Source organism: Hoplias malabaricus, chromosome 5 (assembly GCF_029633855.1).
Source record: "Hoplias malabaricus isolate fHopMal1 chromosome 5, fHopMal1.hap1, whole genome shotgun sequence".
NCBI classification, from domain to species: Eukaryota; Metazoa; Chordata; class Actinopteri; order Characiformes; family Erythrinidae; genus Hoplias; species Hoplias malabaricus.
Window position 1 is genome coordinate 4,868,377 of NC_089804.1, and position 22,495 is coordinate 4,890,871.

Consider the following 22,495-nt stretch of genomic DNA (forward strand, 5'->3'; position numbering starts at 1 on the left):
ACAGTCACCGGGAGGAAACCCACGCAGACACAGGGAGAACACACCACACTCCTCACAGACAGTCACCCGGAGGAAACCCACGCAGACACAGGGAGAACACATCACACTCCAGCAGTTTAAAACAGGCCATTATTTCTGCTATGACTCTTCTACCATGTGCTGGACTTCACTTCCTGATTATGTGGGAGATATTGCTATAATATATATATATATACACAGCAATGTCTTACAGTGTGTGTGTGTGTGTGTGTGTGTGTGTGAGAGAAACACAGACAGAGAGAGATTGAGCGAGAGGGAGTTGACTTTCAGCTGGTCCCCACAATATAAATCATTACATTGTAATGTATACTTTAGGGTTAGTGTTAATCTTGTAGTACATTTGGTAAAAAAAAAAAATTACCAAACTTTTTGTAGTAAAATTGGAAAAGTGTGTGTGTGTGTGTGTGTGAGTGAGAGTGAGAGATAAAGAGAAAAAGAGAGAGAGAGAGAGAGAGAGAAAAACCAAAACCACAACCTGTTTATCAAATTCTCGAATGTATTTTCACCTCTAACTGATAAAGTGCTGAAGGAAAACAGTGAAACAGAGGGAGAAGGGATTCCACGAGGAGGATCAGGGCGACAAAACACTTCTATTTACAATATACAACAAGATTAAAATGTGGAAGAACACGTGTTACAAACTTAAACAGAGAGGACTTCAGTACAGACGCCGGTGTAAGGCCCTGCTGCTTCATGCTGTAAAGTCAAACGTCACGGTGTGGTCCGCAGAGTCCGGGGCCAAGAGCACTTTCTGGAAAAGTCCAACACCTTCTCACGTGAGCAACGAGTTGAGTGTGTAAACACCTCCAAGAGTCCACCACCCCGACAAAAACACACACACACACACACACACACACACACACACAAACAGATGGCAGGTCAATACTTCTGGAGCTTCATCAATACTCTGGAATGCAACTTCCGCTGCATGTCTGTAGAAAAATAAACACTGCTCTCTTCTGTTCCGGGATCAGTTTTGGACCGGAGCGTTTCTCCGAGCTCCTCTGGGATCTGGAAAAAGATGCGATGGAAGGAGACTCTGTGGAGGAATGGATAAACTAAAAAAAAAAACAGCGTCTGATTGTCGAGCCGAACGACACAGATTGTCTGCTGAGAATGAAGCAGTGTAGTGTAGTAGTGTACACTCAAAAGTGCGCACTCAAACATAAAGGGGAAATGGATCGGAGTGGATCCTACAGACATGAAAATATCCCTCAGATCTGGGTTTAGTGATATATGAGAAAGAGAGAGAAAGACAAGAATAGAGAAAGTGAGAGTAAAGAAAAGACAGAGACAGAAAGAGAGCTAGAGAAAAGATAGAACAAGAAAGAGAGAAAGAGAGAAAGAGAGAGAGGGACATTCAGAGTGCAGCAGGCAGTGATGTCATTTGCTGAGAGATTCCACTCGAGGCTCCGTCCGATTGGCTCAGGATGTACACCCCGCCCACCTGGGGGGGGGGGGGGGGCATTTCCATGGTTACCCGATCCCGCTGCCAGATGGCAACTCGTTCTGGGTGTCCGAGGTTTGGCCGTAACGCAGTCAGCATTTGACATCCTCCACAGGGGTGTCTACGTCTAAGTGCCCCGCTCCCGTCAGGAGCGACACTTCAGAACCGCCGCTCGCCATTGGCTGGAGCTCACCTGAGGAAACAGCAGTGTGTTAACACAGCAGGTAACACTTACACTCTCTCTCTCTCTCTCTCTCTCTCTCTCTCTCTCTCTCTCTCTCTCACACACACACACACACACACACACACACAAACACAAACAAACACAAACACAAACACAAACACAAACACAGCTTTTAAAAGTGGAAAATGTCTATAATTCAGTGACTGTCAAGGACTGAATCGAGTGTTTGCGATGTTCATGATTTTTTACTCTGTGTTGATCCCAAAGGATCCTGCTGAGAAGTTGAATCCAGAAGAGTCGATTCTTTGACCCTGAGAGGTCGGGGAGTCTGAGTCAACTCTAGAGAGTGACTCTGAGGGTCGAGGCGTTAAAGTGAGTGAGCTGAGCTGAGGACAGGGTCATGTTTGTCCGGTCTGGAGCTGTGGCTCTCGACTGAGTCGACTCTAGCAGAATGAGTCGAGAGTCAAAGTCTAGATTTGAGAGTCAAGTGCCAGAGTAAACTCTAGAAGCAGGAGGAGAGAACCTAGATTTGAGAGTTGATATTCGGAGTTGAATCTATCAACAGGAGTCAAGAGTCAGAGTCTACAATCAAGATTCTGAGTCGACTCCAGCAGCAGGAGTCGAGAGTCAGAGTCTGGATTCGAAAGTTTGAATCGACACCAGCAGCAGGAGTAGAGAGTCAGAGTCTACAGTCAAGATTCTGAGTCGACTCCCGAGAGTCAGAGTCTGGATTCGAGAGTCTGAATCATCTCCAGCAGCAGGAGTAGAGAGTCAGAGTCGACTCCAGCAGCAGGAGTCGAGAGTCAGAGTCTGGATTCGAGAGTCTGAATCGACTCCAGCAGCAGGAGTCGAGAGTCAGAGTCTGGATTCGAGAGTCTGAATCAACTCCAGCAGCAGGAGTAGAGAGTCAGAGTCTACAGTCAAGATTCTGTGTCGACTCCAGCAGCAGGAGTCGAGAGTCAGAGTTTGGATTTGAAAGTTTGAATCGACTCCAGCAGCAGGAGTAGAGAGTCAGAGTCTGGATTCGAGAGTCTGAATCGACTCCAGCAGCAGGAGTAGAGAGTCAGAGTCGAGTCAGAGTCTTCTCCAGGGAAGCTGGGGCTGGGGTGAGATACTGTAAATACTTCACTTGGATAAATATAGGTTCATTTATTTAAGTCCATTTCATACGACAGCAAAAATATAATTTAAACATTAACAGAGACGCGACACTCACTGGGCTCCGTTGCCATGGTGTCGTCTGACAGGGGTTCACTGTCGAAGAGGACCTGAGGGAGACCCACCATCCGGACCCCAGGGTCCCGCCCCACCGCAGCATCCCCGCCCATGACATCATCACTCATCACCATGGCGTTCAGGGCCACGCCTCCCACCGCCAGGTCGTAGTCCAGAGGAAGTTCATCCAAACACTCGGCGCTGGACTGGAGGAGGGTAAACACACAATGAACACGTGGGCCCTGTCCCATTCCTTATCCTTACACCTACCCCTTGTTGTAACTAAATTAAACCAAGACGGTGATCTTAGTGGCAAAATGGAGGGGTAGGGCTTAGTGTTAGAGTCACTAACGTGACATGGGATTCGCCCTTGTTCTAACAATCGCCCTGTAGTTGCAGTGTAAACTGAACCCAAGCCCCTCACTCCAGGTCTTTACCGTGAGGCCAAGGGCTTTGAGGATGTTCATTTTGCACATGGGGCAGGTTCGATGATCCACCAGCCACGGGTCCACGCAGCCTTTATGGAACAGATGCCTGGAGGAGAGCAGAGGAGAGCGGGGGTTACGGGGGAGACTTCGCTATCAGCAGCTATCTACTGTCTTTGAGAAGAAAAAAGCCCTCTGTGCTACTGTTCAATAATTAGAATCAAATTTCATTGGTCCGTCTGTATGTGTCACGTCTCAGAAACAACAGTCACATTTGTCTTTAAAGCTATTCCGAGTGTATTTATACATTCATTCATTATCTGTAACCCTTATCCAGGTCAGGGTCGCGGTTGGTCCAGAGCCCACCTGGAATCATTGGGCGCAAGTTGGGAATACACCCGGGAGGGGGCGCCAGTCCTTCACAGGGCAACACACACTCACACATTCACTCACACCCACGGACACTTTTGAGTCACCAACCCAGCTACCAACGTGTGTTTTTGGACTGTGGGAGGAAACCGGAGCACCCGGAGGAAACCCACGCGGACACAGGGAGAACACACCAACTCCTCACAGACAGTCACCCGGAGCGGGAATCGAACCCACAACCTCCAGGCCCCTGGAGCTGTGTGACTGCGACACTAACCTGCTGCACCACCGTGCTGCCCTCAAGTGTATTTAGTTTATTTTAAAATTGCTAAGATATTGGCAGTAGACCAAGGCTGCGTCCCAATTGTGTACAACACACTAATACTACACAGTACTTAAGTATTAGCCTTCATTTTATGAGTTAGCCAGGTTAGAGTACAGCAAACTAACATGCTACAGGATGTGATGAACTGTTGCTACGACAACGCACTGAAACCCAAGTATCTCTCTCCACACTGCATAGTGCACAGTGTATGTCATAACGGTCTCTGCACTGCATCCTGAAACATGAAACACTTTATATTCAGTCCAAGCTTCTTCATGTCCCTCAGTCTAACCTTTAGGGCACTGCCTGAGTGCAGTGGCATTAGGTTATAGTCTGTGAAGTGAAATATTTGGGTTATGTGAGGAGCTCCTGCCGTTCCTGTTGGATTGTGGGACAGTGGCGTCCATCGTTACCTTCCTCAAAAACCCACTGGGCCTTAGTGCGCCCTGAGGATATTTTATTACACTCAACTTTTAACTACAGTGTGCACTACTCACTCATTCACTAGTGAGAGTTAAATGTGTGCTTGGGACACAGCTAAAGAAATACTACTGGTTCAATCCTAAAGCTGTCTTCACTCTAGACATCAGAGGTGTCCAAATACAAACGCATTAAAACTAAACCCAATACTTTTACAATAAACAGGCCTTCGTTCACAGACTTTCACTGAGGAAAGTCTACTCTGACCACAGCTTTAGGAGTTACACAGAGTACAGGGAGTGTACAAGGGTGTGTGTGTGTGTGTGTGTAACAGTATCTGCCTCCTTACCTACAAGGTAGAACTCTCACCACGTCGTTAGGCTTGTAGCCTTCGATACACACAGCACAGTTATCGAAATCAGACTCCGTTTCCTGGAAAAAGTACACACACACACGCGCACACACATGCGCACACACACACGCGCACACACACACACGAATCCATGAAGTCTAAATGATAATAAGTTGTACACAATCACAAACCGCTGGGTCCAGACACATTAGAGGTTTATAAACACAGCACGTCGTTTTAATTCAGAACTGAAGTGTCCTCCGCTCTTCTGTCGTTTCACTGTTGAGTGTCGTATTAAAAATCACAACTGTTATTTTATTCACAGAGAAATGAAGTGGTTCTGAGCTCCATCAGGACACAGCTGCAGCAGACTGTGATGGGTTCGTTCTGTTCTTGGGTTTAGACGAGTTACAGATGGAGGCAGTGTCAGAGTCGTGAATGTAGCTTATGAATTATCCACATATTTCATTATAATTCTACTTCATTTTTATTACTTTTTAAATAAAATAACAAGTCATTTTTAATACAACACTGACCTTTACACTTCGGTCTGACACTGGTTTGTCTCAGTGTTTACATCAGACTTCAAAGTCAAAGTCAGTGCGGTAGAAATTGAAAAATGTACAGAAATAAACAAGTAAAAGTAAAATAATCAGAAAATATATTCATTAAAAACAGCTGTGATTCCTGAACTGACACTGAACTGAATTAAAGCCAAACGTTTACCTTCATTCAGATCGTGTTTAATGACGGTTCACCACTGAGGTCTGTGTGTGTGTGTGTGTGTGTGTGTTGTTCACCTGGTCTCCTTTCCTGATCGTCCGTACTTGGAGTTGCCCGATGGCCTTTTTAGCTGCATCCCCAAGTCGTCTCTAAACAAAAACGGAGAAGAAAGAGAACAGAGTGAAAACGGCTAAAAACCAGAGCTTCTGCTCCTTGCTCCTCACTGCTGTGCGCTCGGGGTCGGGGTGAACAGCGAGCGGCTCATTATCATTTAAAGGAACAGGTGCTGAAAGCGGGCGTTCTGAACAGGGGCTGTTTACACAGGGGGAGAACACTGCTTTGTGTGTGTGTGTGGGTGTGTGTGTGTGTGTGTTTCCACACCTGGTTGCGGTCCCTGGCGTTGGCGTAGCGGAACCTCTGGATGTAGTAAAAGACGAGCCAGGCCAGAGAGATGATCATGAGGATGATGAAGGAGATGGAGACGAAGACGACGGACGTGCGGCTCACGTATTTCTGCAGGTTCCGTGTCCCGATGGTGATGTGCACGTGAACCGTGATGTTCCGCTCCAACAACAGAACCAGCTCCCGCCCTTTAGGCTCCGGGATCATGATCGCCACCACGTCCCCCGTCCCTGAGAGAGAGAGAGAGAGAGAGAGAGAGGGGGAAAGAGAGGGAGAGAGACAGAGAGAGATAGAGGGAGAGAGAGAGATAGAGGGAGAGAGAGAGAGATAGAGGGAGAGAGCGAGAGAGAGGGAGAGAAACATACACAGAGGGGGGGAGAGAGAGAGACATACAGAGGGAGAGAGAGACAGAGAGATAGAGAGAGGGAGAGAGACAGAGACAGAGAGGGAGCGAGCAAGAGACAGAGAAAGAGACAGAGAGAGAGAGAAACGGAGAGAGAGGGAGAGAGAGACAGAGAGAGAGAGAGCAAGAGACAGAAAAAAGACAGACAGTAAGACAGAGAAAGAGAGAGAGAGAGGGAAGGAGAGAATGAGGGAAAGAGAGACAGAGAGGTAGAGAGAGAGAGGGGGGAAAGAAAGACAGAGAGGGAGAGAGAGAGAGGGAAAGAGAGAAACAGAGACAGAGGGAGAGAGAGAGGGAAAGAGAGAGAAACAGAGAGGGAGAGAGAGAGTTGTTGTGAAGTCGTGCAGCACTTTTTCTGATCTGTTCATCACAAGTGTTTCCCACAGAGCGGCAGTAGACTTTACATCTTTTCCTCTCGGGTGGGGAGGGGAGGGGAAGGTGGGGAGGGGTGGGGTTGAGGGGATGGTGGATGGGGGACGAAGGGATGGGGGCTCTGCATATTTCTGAACCAGCAGTTGAAAGGAGGAGAGGAAAACAGATGTCCACACGTCCTCCTCTTTGAGTTTTGATTAAAGGCTGTGGCACAGACAGAGCCCCCCTCTCTGTCTCAGATCAGAGCTGTGGAGTGTTACTGTAAACCAGGTGAACACTGGAGGGTTCTGAACCTGGTTCTACTCCTGATGTGGTCTTTGTGATCCAAATATTATTCACTACTACCCTGTCCCTATCTATTACTACCCTACCCCCTACTACACTACCCCTAACCCCTACTACCTTACCCCCTACCCCTACTGCACTACCCCTATCTACTACTACACTATCCCTAATCCATACCCCATTTATTTATACACTACCCCTAGCCCCTACCCCTACTACACTACCCCTACCCTCTATCTACTACTACACTACCCCTAGCCCTTACTACCCTACTCTCTACTCCTATCTACTACTACACTATCCCTAACCCCTACCCCATTTATTTATACACTACCCCTAACCCCTACTACCCCACCCCTATCCACTGCAGTGATGTGCGTTGTGGGGACATGCTTTTTGTAAAAGACACAGGTCCCCACACTGTATGTGTCAACAGTTGTTTGTCCCCCACGGTGTACATACTTACCCGGGTGGGGCATGGTGATGGTCTCGTTACCGTTGGACGCCCCCGCGTTGCTGTTCATCACGACCACCGCGCTCGCGTTCTGCGCCGCCGCGTGCTTTATCTTTTCGGCGAAGGTGCAGTTGCCACGCGCCACGAGCGCGATCCACGCGCCCGGCGCAGCCCCACGTAGGGCGAAGCGCGTGCCCGGGCGGCAGGCGTGGCGCTCGCGTGGCTCCGCAGCGGCGGCCAGCAGCCCGCGCGCCTCGCGCTTAGGCGATTGCTCGCCGTAACGGCCACACTCGCTGCGCTCGGAGCGCACGCTCGAGGTCTCCGGGTCCACGTAGGTGACGTTGACGAACGCCGTGTACCACTCCTCGCGGTCGGCGGCCAGCGCGAGGCAGAGCAGCGCGGGAAAGAGCGCGAGGAGCCGCGCGAGCGACACAGACGTCCTCATCCTCAGCGCAGCCCGCGGTCTCGAGCGCCGCCGCCGCGGGTCTCTAGGCCATAGTCACGGCGCGGGGCTCGGGGCTCCTCCTCGCGAGACTACGGGGTCGCGCGGGGCTCACCGGGCATGCTTCTGTTTGTTTGTTTGTTTGTGTAGTTGCTTTTGTGTGTTGTTTGTTTTGTTTTGTGAGGGTCGACTTCTCCGAGCAGCGGCAGACCCTCGCTTCAAAACAACACGGTCACGTGACCGGTGGACTGTCACTGCGTCACTGACACGTGACTGAAACGTCACTCAGGGTAAAAATACGACAAAAAATATATTTTTAGTGATTATTATTATTTTTTTAGGTGTGTGTTTGACTGGAGCTTAGTTTAATTATTTACTAATAAATAAATAAATAAATAAAATAAGACCAATGATAAATAACATTTACTATTTTGCCTCATGTATGAAATGGTGTTGTTTTATTCAGTTCTCTTACATTTTATAATCAGAAGTAAATTAGTTCAAGTCACGTGATCAGCTGTAAATAAAGCTCTGTAAAAGTCCCCTTCTCATCATCGTTTAAAAGCATAATAACTCCTGTATTCTCATTTTTAAAACCCCATATTCTGAGCTTATTTCCAAGAAAATAAGCATCTAAAGCCTTAAAAGTGGCTTAGACCTCACTCTGCAAAACCATGACATGAACCCACGTGACCAAAGTGTTAAAGGAAGGGGCACAACCCCAGGGTTACCCCGATAGGGCACAGACGGGCAGCGTCGTGAGGGGAGGGAGGGGGGGGTTTAAAAACTAAAATTAAAGGAAAACCTCTGAAGATTAATAGAAATAGAGGTGAAATTGATGACATTAAAAGAAGATTTTTTTAAAACAACAGTAGGGGGCGCCTACAGAAACCTGCACAGTGTCATGGGAACTGGCCCCACCCCGTTTAAAATAATAAAATAAAATGCCCCACCCATTCTGTATTACACCACTGTGAAAATGTTTAAAGTGTTAGTAAACTCTAAATTACATTATTAGAGTTAAGCACAAGGGCTGCACGGTGGTGCAGCAGGTAGTGTCGCAGTCACACAGCTCCAGGGGCCTGGAGGTTGTGGGTTCAATTCCCGCTCCGGGTGACTGTCTGTGAGGAGTGTGGTGTGTTCTCCCTGTGTCTGCGTGGGTTTCCTCCCACAGTCCAAAAACACACGTTGCAGGTGGATTGGTGACTCGAAAGTGTCCGTAGGTGTGAGTGTGTGAGTGAATGTGTGTGTGTCTGTGTTGCCCTGTGAAGGACTGGCGCCCCCTCCAGGGTGTGTTCCCGCCTTGCGCCCGATGATTCCAGGTAGGCTCTGGACCCCCCGCGACCCTGAACTGGATAAGGGTTACAGATAATGGATGGATGGATGGAGTTAAGCACATGTCCAGATTTCTGCGTGACGGTGAGTTCTGTGTGTCTCCAACACATTAATAAACTTGGGACAGGGTCCCCATATCTGTCTCCAGCCTGCCCCCATGCGCACTTGTGCTCCACTGCTTAATGTGCTGTTTAAAACACGCAGAGAGGGTGCGGCCCTACAGAACCATCCACCTACAGGTCACCAGCCAAGGGCCATGTCGTGAGCCCTGTGGCGTAATCAGAGGGGGGTACTGAGACACAGCTTTAATGCTAACAAGTGCTCTTTATTGAGTGCACTTTAAAGGGCACAAGGGAACAAGGCAGTATTTGAGCTTGCTGTGTAGTGAGATTTAAGGGCACTACACGCCAGCGGACACAAACAACAACACAGTTCACTACACACAGTAAACAAGAACACAACACCACACACACACACACAGTCAAGAACAACATAAACCACTTAGTTATCTCAAACCGGGGACCTGCAGTGCATGCTGGGATAACCACACTGAGCTCCCAGCCCTGGGCACCACTACAGCACTTTTTAATTTACAAAACTGAATGTTCCAAACTTGACCAAAAGGTGGCGCAAAGATCATGAATGTGGCAGTGTTCACAGAGAAGATGGGACCATTTGGTGATGTTTCCTAGAGTCCCACGTTGTCTTAAACCTATATGTTCTGAGACGAGGCCTCTCAAACGGGTAACTCCCCATGAGACGATGACATGGCCAGAGCTTTGGGACCCCCAGGCCTCGCCCCGCACCACAGGGCCCCTGTGTGTATGTTTTAAGGGGTCAAAGCCTGGGGGTCTAGGCCAAAGTTGAAGCATATAGAGAAGGCCGCAAGTCCTGGACATTTTGAGCCAGGGTCAGAAAACCTAGAAGTGTTGTGCGCCCCCATGAGTAAACAATGTGGCCCGAGTTTGATGGTCCTATGAACTTGCCCTGTCCCATGAGTGGCTTCGGTGTACATCTGTAAAGCTGACACCAAAGACTAAGAGTGTATGAGTGGGTTCTGAGAACCGGCACCAAACCAGGGTCAAAAACATATTTCCTCTCCATGCCCTCTGGTTGTGTGACTCTAAGTGTCATTTTACTGTAAATTATTACCAAAGTTTCTTGAGATTATGAAGGTATTTTAGGCCTTTAATTCTTGATCTTTCAACGTAGGGTCTTCAAAGTTGGATATGTGAAGCTCCCTTCACCCAAAAATGACCAAAAGTCCATAGTGATACCCTGCTGCTGTAACCAGGTCCCTCCCGACCTGACTCCGTACCTCAAACTATTGCCCAAGGGCCATTAAACACACTTTGGTCATTTAAAACAATCACTTTCTGATCTCTGCTGTAGATTTTACAGATGGTGAGTTTGGGGCTAAAAAAAGAACCCAGTTTCAGGGACAAAATTTACCTAATGGAGAAGCAGAAATATCCAAGTGGAGTCATGGAGGTATAACTAAGCACAAAAGAGGCATTAGTGAGTCTCTGAGTAGCCGCAGGTGTGAATCATTGCCAAGGGGCAGAACCAGGCAGGAGCTGGAGCAGAACTGAACCACTCCCTGTGTGCGATGGGTCAGTCCAGGTGATAATCTACATTCGCAGATGAGGAAAACAGCTTTAAACATGAATCTGTTGATTTATTGGGCTCTGAATGAACAATAATAATTTTTACAAAAATCAGAATAACACATGCAGTCAGTATATTTTACAATGTGAGGAAAATTAATAAATGAACTAATAAAAACATCAAGGTGAAGCGTGTGGAGCTTTGGACACTGTACAAAACGTCAGGAGGCAGTGGAGTTCGATGGAGAATGTGTACAGGTGGGTGTCAATGGATTACAGTCTTTTTACTGCGGCTCGTCCAGGTTAATTTCAGTGAAGAAGTTCAAAGCACTGGTCCCTGAAACACACACACACACACACACACACACACATTACACTCACCCACAGCTCCTAGTTCAAAAACCACACACGTAATCCCACTAAACAGATGTATATATATATATATATATATATTTTTTTTTTTTTTTCCTTTTCCCAAGTATTTGTTAGTAGTAAGTTTACAAATGTGAATGTACTGGTAGCACACTTGTAATTGTACTATTGCAGTACTGTATGGGACTAAATTGGTTCACTTTATAGTTTATAAAATTGTACTTTAATTCTACCAAAGTGTAAGAGTCTAAGTGTTGTGTACTGCAGCTCTACTAAGAGTCACACAGTACACTTTACAATTTATAAAGATATATCCCACTTTGTAATAGATTCTAATATGAATTAAGCCTGTTATAACTTATATATTATATGTTATATATATGTTATATATCTCAAACGCGACCTGACGTCATGGTGAAAATGGACATTACTAAAAAAACATTCCAAGTGTTTGTAAATTCTGTATGAAAGAGATGTTAATATCTGGGAACCCTGAGTGAAAAAGACCTATATTTTCCCCTAAATCTTGTAAATTCGGCCTGAAGAATTAATGCAGAGATGAGAAAGTTATAAAAGCAGTGTTTGTGTGAAGCTATCGCCAACAGAAAACTCTTCTTCTTTGCCTTTCTTTGTGGAAATAACAGAATGTTTGAGGGTATGCAGTGAAACAGCGCCACCAGTGGTTGGGAGCTCTCTTAGTGAACGTACAATAACTACAAATAATAACGATGAGTACAAAGCACACTCCACATAAATGACAGTGCTTCATTACGTCTGGTCTTTTAGTGGTTTATTTACATTTTAGATGTAAAAGTACGTTGCTTAATCCTTGTCAGAATATTGTCAAATGTTTATCTGTTCCTCTGTCACCTTTGGGATCTGGTTTAAACAGGTTCAGGATTAATCTGGATTTGGGAAACATCACTCTGCCATCACACTGCCACCTAGTGACTCGGATGTGTCCAAGATTCTGCACTAAACCTGTTTTAAACATGGCCCCCTTCATTCAGGGACATTGTTCATGGACCTACACTTCAGAAGAAAGGTAAAAATAATGAATAACTATTCTTATAAAGACTGTTTGCTACGTGTGGAGGTAAACTGAGGGCGTGATGTTAGTCTCAGTGCAGAATAGTGACTGTGGTGCCTGTAGAAATGGACCTACCGGAGTTTGAGAGGTTGTTGTTGTTCTCGTTTTGCGCCGGGTCACCACTTTCTCCTTTAGCACACTCCATCAGCTCGGGTTCTCCACCAATCAGGTCCAGATCCAGATTAAACTCCACCTTCTTCATGGGCGGAGTCAGACTCGTGTCGGACCTGAAGCTGTCTTCTTCCGGAACGTTCTGCGACTCTGGAGGGTGAGAGCAGAGCGGAGGGAGAAAGACGTCTTTTGAGAATGGCTTTCATTAAGATCAGTTACTGCTTCTGCAGTGAATCCATGTGCAGTCTACACCCTGCCGTATGCCTCTGTGAGCAATTACACCACCACTATAAAACACTAGGGCTGAATCCTGAATCTCAAATATCTTTCTCCACCGTATGTAGTGCGTAGTGTAGGTCATATACCATACCGGGGTTAGCACACAAACAATGCATTTTTGGGAAAATAAAAACATGTAAAACATTAAAAACAGTCTAACATTTTGCGGACTGTGTGTACACTGTTTTAAAACAGTGAAGTGCACTCTGTAGGGAATAGTGTGCTATTTGAAACAGAGCTTAGTTTTTACATACGGTGCCAAGAAAGAAAGAAATACACAGCTGGCTCCCTACTCCTCAGAGCGAGTTTATTTCAGAGGTGACTGGGTGTGTGTCCCTCACATTCGTCCACCTCTTCATTCTCACCGTGACGTACAAACGGATGTCGGAGGAAACCCCTCGCCATGAATTAGCTGCTGTCTGAGAGTCTGCAGTGTGGAGGAGTTCATATTTCTGGACTTCCTCGGCTAATCTCTCCTCAGGTTGATGTATATATTCATCCGAATGTGGACCAATCACTTTTGTTACATTTGTGGGGAGGTGCATATCAGGCTACGGGGTAGGGTCCAAGTCTACGCGGCACCTACAAGCTGCTTGTGGTGCAGATTTGAAGCAGAGCATGAACTGGCCTGTAGACAGGTGCAGTAAACGACACAGAGGGGAGTAGTGCTAGTTACCTTCTGAAACACACAGGCACTCTTTGGGTTTGAGTGCAGATCTCATCTCAGACTCTCGCCCCTCCCCCTGTGACACCGATATCATTATCGCCATCTACTGTGGTGGGCTGGTATTGCACCACAGGGCGGATGTTTATGCTCTGAAAGCACGGCAGTCTCTTTTTGCAAAAACATTAACCAAACCTCAGAGGTTTATGAAAAGAACAAATGCAAATGTCAGAAATAATCTTGCGATCGCTGCTCAGGTGAAGGCTTCCTAAATCAGATTCACCAGGGGTCAAGAGTGCACAGATACACTGCATACACCTCAGATCTCAGCTTCAGAAACAGCAAAAACCATTGTCTGAAAACATCTACAAAGAACAACTCTACACAGTTTACTACGTATTAGATGAATGAACATGTGAGAAGAATAAGCCATTTATACACACACCGTTATAAAACCACACAGAAATCTCAGAGTATCACTCATCACTCATCACATCTACTGAGGACCTAAATCAACACCATGTGCCATTACCCAAGGACTCTGGCTGCTTCTGCGTGTCTCCTGCACATCCGTTAGCCGTGGAGTTCAGGTCGTGGGGCTTCTCTTCGTGAACACTGTCTAAAGACGTCAGTTCTGGACAAAGAAGAGGCGAGGCGTCAGGAAACAAACTCTCACTTATAAAATAATCAGTTCTACAGTGAAGTGAAGAACAAAGCACTCTACAATCTGTCCATCATTCGGAGTTTAGCATCGCGTTCGGGTCCTTGAAGAATAACATCATTAACGACTGGTAAAAATGATCTAATGATCTAATTACGATTAATCACATTGTCCTTTAAGACTGAAGCCTTTAATAATGGTTATTTAAATGTGAATAAACCAATCAGAGTAATATCAGTACAATTTAATTAGATTTAGTAGAAAAACTGAAGAGGAAACCAGTTTATTTTAATTATAAACTCTAAATTTGACAGAAAAAAATATAATAAATTCAGGGACAGATTTAACATTCAACACAGATTTAACAGCGAAAATTAATGCTACAGCGCAGTTCCTGGCTCAAACATGGAAACAGGCTGTGTGTGTGTGTGAGAGAGAGAGAGAGAGAGAGAGAGAGAGAGAGAGAGAGACCATAAATAAAATCCACCTTAGATACTATTTTCTACCGTCTGAACTCAACAGAAGTGACTGAGTTTATATCAGAATTAAAACTGACAATACGTCACTAGACTCTGTAAAAGGAGGGGATTGTGGGAGGAAGTTGAGGCCAAATTTGGTAAATGATTAACTAGCATGTGTGTTAACATGCATTAGCGCATTAATTCTGACAGCACTTTTTATAACACGATAATATACAGCAGCTGCAAATTTGGGGGCAGGGAGAGTACAGAAACAGTACGATCACCTCCCTCAACATCCACAGCTGAGGTTCCCTTGAGCAAGGCACCTCACCCCCGTATGAGTTTACATCTGAAACTAGATCTCAGTCGGAGTGGGAAACAACTTCCACAACCTGCTGGAGATCAGGGTAAAGGCTCACTGTTCCTTTAAATGATAATGAGCCGCTCGCTGTTCACCCCGACCCCGAGCGCACAGCAGTGAGGAGCGAGGAGCAGAAGCTCTGGTTTTTAGCCGTTTTCACTCTGTTCTCTTTCTTCTCCGTTTTTACTCAGTGCTCTTATTTCTCTACGCTCGTTGTGTCTGTTTTGCTGAGTTTAACCTCGTCTTTGCGATCTCACATAAACACGGGTCCAGCGCTGTGATTGGACAGACTCAGGCGAGGGGGCGGGGCCATTCTAACGTCTCTGCACTTGACGTCAGAAGCAGAACAGAATCAGAGCGACTCGTTTTGGGCAGCGCATAGAAAACTGACTGGGGTCTTGTTTCACAGTGTGTGGGTTGGTGGGCTCCAGATCCTTACATTAATGTGAACATGCCCTGGAGCAGGGATTTTTCCATAACAGTTTAATATGTCTCTTTAGCATCCATAGATGTAATAATAATAATAATAATAATAATAATAATAATAATAATATTCTGAGGTTGTAGATCTGTTCTTGCCTTTGCCGGTCTGTTCGAATGTTCCTCCGTGCTCCATACTCCGCAGAGGGGTGTCATCATTTCCTGTGGTGGTCAGATCAAAGGAATAGCTCTGCACACACACACACACACACACACACACACACAGTGTCAGTTGTAGTAATAAAGGGTTACCACTATGTCTCTCTGGTTGGATGTGGTCTTACCCTCCCTTTCTTCCACAGAACGAAGAGGAGGAAGGCCAGGGCGACGATGATGATCAGGATGAGGATGAGGAAGATCACTCCTACAAACGAACACACACTCGTCACGTCTCCATGGCAACGACAGAGCACTGAGTCTCAGCCTCACTGTGTTTCAACTAGGTTTATTAACTGAGAAAGAGAACTCACCTATGGCCTGGGAGGTTCCATTAGGTTTTCCTCCTGCCAGACACACACACACACACACACACACACACACACAGATTCATATTACAGAACTCTCATTTACTTCATTTATTGGTTATTACATTTATTATTAATCTTATATTCACATTGACTCACAAAAATACACCAACATACAGAGTATAAAAAACAGAAGGATAGAAAAATAGAGAGAGAGCGAGAGAGAGGTGAGAGAGAGAGAGAGAAAGAGAGAAAGAGAGAGCGAGACAGAGGGAGGTGAGAGAGAGAGAGAGAGAGACAGAGACAGATGAGAGAGAGAGACAGGTGAGAGAGAGAGACAGAGAGACAGGTGAGAGAGAGAGAGAGAGAGAGAGAGAGAGAGAGACAGGTGAGAGAGAGAGACAGAGAGAGAGAGAGACAGGTGAGAGAGAGAGACAGAGACAGAGAGACAGGTGAGAGAGAGAGACAGAGACAGAGAGACAGGTGAGAGAGAGAGAGAGAGAGAGAGAGAGAGACAGAGAGACAGGTGAGAGAGAGAGAGAGAGAGAGAGAGAGAGAGAGAGAGAGAGATAGAGAGAGACAGAGGGAGAGGTGAGAGAGAGTGTGAGATGTGTGACTGGCGGTTAACAAAGGTTTATTAAAGGTGACGTGGTCCACTAGCTATTTTTCACACATTTATTAATATTTATCAGTTTTTCACATGCCCCCTCCCTCAGCCACAGGAGGCCCTTTGTGACACTGAACGTCTACGGTTCGCGAGACAGAGACAACAAACCTGAACGCTATTCTCTATTGTTTCCTGTCTCTGAAAATCTGCAGCTCCAGGAAGTCGCAGGCTTCGAGAGCGTGGCGTATTGTTTCATGTGGCACAGAGGCTGCTGCACCTTCACAGACACACGACGGAAACACTCGACCGTGCAGAAGTGCAAACAACACCGAGTCGGTCTGCCGTACAAAAGCGTAACGTCAGAAACAACAGAATCAAAGCAGAACTCGTGAATCTCTCCAGGCTGGAAGTGCTGAGAATTCAGGAGCCGTCTTCTGAGACTCACACCACGAGATCATGACCTCGGCCAGGTTCATGTCTGAAGCTCCCGACCCAAACAAACCTTACAAGAGACCCTCTCCCCACCACACACACACACACACACACACACACACACACACAGACACACACTCCCCCCAGACTCGGAGGAACACTGAAACTCAGACAGTCGAAAGGTGAAAACCCCTGTTGAGGGGAAACTCCATGGAGGAACATGGTGGTATTACACTCTTAATCGAGAAGATTCTTGGCAGCCTCCTTCAGAACCTGAATGTGCAGTGATCAAAAGGCAATGTGAGGTGACATACGACCCAGGTTTGCTCTGCATCACGGACAGAAGCTCTACCAGCAGAGCAACCTCGGTTCATATACAACATCTGGCAAGTTGACGTTTGTCTTTAAGATTGGGTTCTGTTGGGTCTGTGGTATTCCCGCTCTTAAGGGCAAGGCCTCCCTGTTTGGAGTTTCCTTCACCAGGATTTCTATCCGTCCAGGTTTCCAATTTTCCAGAGTCTGGGATTTCCCAACTCCACTGGACTCTACTCTCTGATTGGTTCCTGGTTGGTTTCCCACTCCCACAGCTCCCCCCAGAAATGTATCGGGTGTCGTCTCAAAGCCCCGTCTCTAAGGGAACAGCGGGCTTTGGAAACCACAACAACGGCGGCAGTAACATTGAGCGGTGTTTACTCATGGTGTATTGGCGTGTTGTTGTTGTTGGGGACTGAACACAGCTCCGTCATCAGTTCAGACAGATCAATAGAGTTTGTTCCTTCCTTGTTGCAGCGTCCAGCTCTCGCTGGATTCTTTCGTCGGCCACCGATCCAAGGAGCGTTTGAACCTCTTCAAAAGACCACGGCGTCATTTTACGAGCTGCCGTCGTGAGTCGGATAAAAACAAACGTGATCTCTGCTGCAGCTGGAGATTTTACAGATGGAGAGTTGGTGCTGGTCGTCTGCATTGCGTGGCGTAGAGTGACGACTCTCTCTGGACGCTCTGCAAGGTTTACACGCCACGGTTTAGTCCCTACTCGCCTCGCTCTGAACCACGAGAGTCAAGTCAAACTCAACGTGTTCAGCCCAAAGACGTTGGCAGCAGCCTGTGACTGAAGGAGACCTGGCTAGTGTCTGGAATATAGGAAAATCCACTTGCACGAGAAAGAGACAAGTCACATCTAAACACATCCACAGCTGTTTGGGTCCATCCTCCCTCCCACTGTGAGGATCATGACTCAACACCGTGGGTCTGAAAGGACATGGAGCTAGCACAGAGAGAAGGAAACCAAAAGGAAGAAACCAAGAAGCGGAAAGGACTCCCCCAGAGCCCCTGGGACCAGACCGAATGATAGAGCGCAAAATACTCCAGCGTTAAGAAAAGGCTGTGTCTTTTCTGTCTGTGAAACCCTCCCCTTCTATTCAACTGTGACACAAAAGCAGTGGAGGATGAAGAAGCTCACCCACTCATTCAAACGGAATCTGTGGGTTCCTGTGTCTGTGGTCAACACTTCACATACAAAGCTAAAGACGGCACACAGGGAGGTTCTTACCCAGCCACAGAGTTCATATAATTACACTCCAACTGTAATAACCACCGGGAACTGCTACATTAATACTGTGTACACTTCTTGTTTACTCACAATATGCTCTTATCTCAGTTGAGAGACTAGTCAGAGGCTCACATACAGATCCGAGAGACTCTGGTTGTCATTGGTTGCAGCTTTCAGCGCCTGTTCCTTTAAAAGATAATGAGCCACTCGCTGTTCACCCCGACCCTGAGTGCACATGTCTCTGTTAGGAGCCACCATCGGCCACTCTCTAACTCTCTAACCATCGCCAATGAAGACTATCCTCACCAACTGGAAATGAACAAAAAACACCATAGATATCACTCACTGGAAAAAGTTACTAATGGATTGTAAAGCGATGGAAAAAAAATATCTACATCAATCAAAAACAAAAACACTTTGATGTGATTCAGTCTGAATCCCAGTGATTAACTCTGTCTCTCACCACCTTCAAAACAACTACATACACACTGTATGAACACATTAAAACACACACTCTCTCACACACACACAACACAAACTGACTGGAGAACAGCAGAGAGACCGTGAGAAAACATCCTCTGAACATTTTTACAGTCGTGAACATCACCTTTAAGCCCTTCTCCTGTTATTTTTATACATTTGTCTTATGTAATAATTTATTATCTTTTTTTAAACCCTGCTCTGACCCTCTTTATTTGTTCCCTGGCCTCCCTCATCATTAATGTTTTATAAATAATAATAAATTACAAACAGTCCTCTGACGTGGGGGGGGGGGGGGGGGTGTAATGCATGGATTCAGTCTTGAAATGATTGATGACAGAGTGTGAGTCTTTATCTGCGTTGTTCTTCTCCTGTTTCTCTTTCTTCTTCTCAGTTAAAGGCCAAAGGCAGCTTTACTCGACTGTGATTGGCTGATTTTGAAAGTGCATCTATGACTGTGAGCTGGTGTTGGACAGCCCCTAAACACCTCCATCTGAAACTGCAAGTAGAGCAGTGGACTAACGCAGGCAAAACCACACACACACACACTTGCACGCACACACACACACACACACACACACACACACACATGCACACACACGCACACACACGCACACACACATGCTATCACACACTCAAATGCATATAACTGCACATACACTTTCAACACACACACACACACATGCTATCACACACTCAAATACATATACCTGCACATACACTTTCAACACGCACACACACACACACACACACATGCTATCACACACTCAAATACATATACCTGCACATACACTTTCAACACGCACACACACACACACACACACACACACACACACACACAACACTCACTCACACACACACACTCAAATGCATATATCTGCACATACACTTTCATAAACACACACACACGCATACACACACTCTCACACACACTCACACACACACACATGCACACACACACACACACACACACACACACACACAGAGGTATTTTTTCTTGTGGCCTTGTGTAACAGGGCTTGTGTGTGTGTTTGAGAGCAGTAATGTCCACAGAGCTGGGTGTATGGCGTGTAAATGCTCTCAGAGAGTTTCTATCAGTGAAACCAGGCCAGTGCAGCAGGCTGTGTCCTACCTGTAGTGAGAGCAGTGCTGGTTCCGGGAGCAGTCGAGATCTTGGTTTCTGTAGATGTCTCTCTGTGGGAGGGTGTGGTTATTGCTGTAGAATCAGGACTAGGACCTGACTCTGTCTCGTTGGAGTTTGGTAAATTTTCGTCAGTGTGGTTAAAATCACCGGAGGTAATATTTAACCTCTCTGGTTCTGGACTGCTGGCAGAACCATTTTGGACCTCACGGTGTGTCTCAGGGGTGTGTTGTGACTGCGAGGTGCTGGCCGTGCTGTTTAAGGGGGTGGGGGTGGTGCTGGTGATGGTGCTGTTTGGAGACAGAGTGAGGTTAGCCTCATTCTTCTCCTCACACACACACAGCAGGGGCACTAGAACACACACAGAGAGAGAGAGAGAGAGAGAGAGAGAGAGAGAGAGAGAGAGAGTGAGAGAGAGAGAGAGAGAGAGAGAGATCACTGAAACAATCCAGTCCCTTTTCACATTTACACTCCATTCCCAAAACTATTTTATTGGACCCCCTGAACAGCGCTGGACGTCTGGACGCTATTCTCAAAGCTGAGTGTCTGTGGGCAGTGGAGCCATGTTCTCCGATGTGCAGGAGCTCATCTCAACACCTCTGGGGCGAGACAGAGCGGTGTTTACCATCGAGAACCAATCGTCCAAAGTCAGCACATGACCTCGCTAAGGATAATGCGGCTGAATGCCATCAAATCCTCACAGCTATGTGAAAACACCTCATGTAAGACCTTCTCGGAAAGAAACAGACATCACCCCGTGTCCTCCGTCGGTTTCAGCTCAGACAGTAATTAAAGTTAAACTCATAAAGAGACATTAAAGGGCACGAATAGCAAGAAGGAGAACAGGGGACGGCTGGAGGGTGGGGGTGAGTTATTCCGAGAAGCAGAGGTTATTTACTTATGTGTGAGCTTCACAGTCCCCACGCTCACATCATAGAAACCGAATAGTAATTTGAACATAACTTTGACATAAGATTTACGGCCTGATATTTATTAAAGTAGTTAGTCAGTTAGTACATCACCTCTCTCTCACACAAAAGCCTTGTTTCTCCATTGTTTTTAAGTCATTTTCTCATTTTTAAAAAAAATTTGTTGAAAACCCAGTTGGCATTTTGTACTGTGTTAAAAACACAATTCGAATCGACCAATAGAAACAATCCACAGTGCCTCAGAGACGAGTTGTTCGTACATTTACCTTCCCCTCCCTCTGTATGTTGCTGAAAAGTCGCTGCTGCTCCACGCCGCCCCAAAGGCATGCGCTTTCAATCCGATATGTGGCTAGTTACTGTTTTTATTTCAATTTCATTCTTATCTCAACAGCTTTACTCAGTTTTACCTTTTTATTAAACACTTTTTAAAACAGTTACAAACACACAATAATGTGTTTGAGAGGATATTTACTGAGAAAGTGTGTGAGGTGAAGAGTCTACAAAGACGTACAGTTGTAGTAATCTAAACAGAACCGATTTGAACAGGTTTTCTTCACGTTTAACACAATCAAATAACTGCTTTTGAGAACTGTAAACTGAGATCATAGAAGGACGTCTTCCTCTGGTGAACGAGTGTTTAGTGTTAAGTTTGATCCCAGTTCACAGTCGTCACAATAGAGCAGTGGAGATTGATTTAAAAAAGATAAAGATCTAATCAGTAAAGAGGACATTTCTCATTAAAACACTGCAGAGGTTTAATAAAATCTGCCAATATTCAAACCATAAAAGAACCCAAAGGTTCTGTCAGTGGAAAGAAGCGCTTCCCAGAGTTAAAGTTTGTTAATAATAAACTGATCAAAAGAAAAACAGGATGCTATCGACATATTATCTTCTAAACTACTTTTTAAACGTGTTCCAGCCTCTGGTCTGATGTCCTCAGGGTTCGTACCCCGCGCCCTCAACAGCACCTTAAAACCTCAGCACCGCATTAATGAATAAAAATGGATTTCAGATCTGTGAAGCCTCAAGGGGAACTTACCAAGGACGAGCAGAAAGACGTGGCCTTTAGACATCTTTATACTTCGGTAACAATAAAAGAGATGAAGAGAAAGAACCTACAGGCGCCTCTTTTACACCACACTTCTACCTTCCCTTCTGGCCTTTGTGACAACGCTCATCATCGTGTCTGACACCGCAAGCTGGAACAGGATGCCACACACACACACACACACACACACAGCATGCACAACGTTCCAAACCCTTCAGAGGAAGTCAGAACAAACTCCTCCACCTAAACTCTGTTCAGCTGCTAACGTATCATACTCTGCTGGTCAGATTGCATCACTTATACCTTTGTTATCAAACGCAGGTGTACCCAGTACTGAACCCTGAGGCACGCCATGCCTCTATCTCTCAGTTTACTAATGAACCGTCAGGCCTGCTCTTAATGCTAGCACTTTGTAACGTTGTAACATACACACACCGTGGGCAGGAACATTTGTAGCTTGTAGATTTAACGACTATTTATATCTCAATGGCACCAATATCCTTTCCAGAAAAGTTTATTTCTGTGTTGTGTGAGTTCTTTATTTAATTATTTATTTCATGACAAAAC

General features: G+C 46.0%; 2 protein-coding genes across 2 annotated transcripts; both read right to left on the reverse strand.

The window, feature by feature from the left end:
* Nucleotides 1-534: 534 nt before the first annotated feature.
* rnf150b (ring finger protein 150b) lies at nucleotides 535-8,098 on the reverse strand. Its single transcript, XM_066673345.1, has 7 exons — nucleotides 7,428-8,098; nucleotides 5,881-6,131; nucleotides 5,577-5,648; nucleotides 4,774-4,856; nucleotides 3,323-3,419; nucleotides 2,887-3,091; nucleotides 535-1,679 (listed from the first exon to the last, which is right to left on the reverse strand). The coding sequence occupies exons 1-7, from the start codon at nucleotides 7,858-7,860 to the stop codon at nucleotides 1,579-1,581; spliced, it is 1,242 nt and encodes a 413-aa protein (XP_066529442.1). The 5' UTR covers nucleotides 7,861-8,098; the 3' UTR covers nucleotides 535-1,578.
* A 2,332-nt stretch (nucleotides 8,099-10,430) lies between these two features.
* LOC136697984 (uncharacterized) lies at nucleotides 10,431-22,057 on the reverse strand. The gene is made up of 8 exons (XM_066673362.1): nucleotides 21,920-22,057; nucleotides 19,943-20,302; nucleotides 15,749-15,781; nucleotides 15,563-15,642; nucleotides 15,378-15,468; nucleotides 13,848-13,949; nucleotides 12,337-12,522; nucleotides 10,431-11,136 (listed from the first exon to the last, which is right to left on the reverse strand). The coding sequence occupies exons 1-8, from the start codon at nucleotides 21,951-21,953 to the stop codon at nucleotides 11,084-11,086; spliced, it is 939 nt and encodes a 312-aa protein (XP_066529459.1). The 5' UTR covers nucleotides 21,954-22,057; the 3' UTR covers nucleotides 10,431-11,083.
* Between the last annotated feature and the right edge of the window lie 438 nt (nucleotides 22,058-22,495).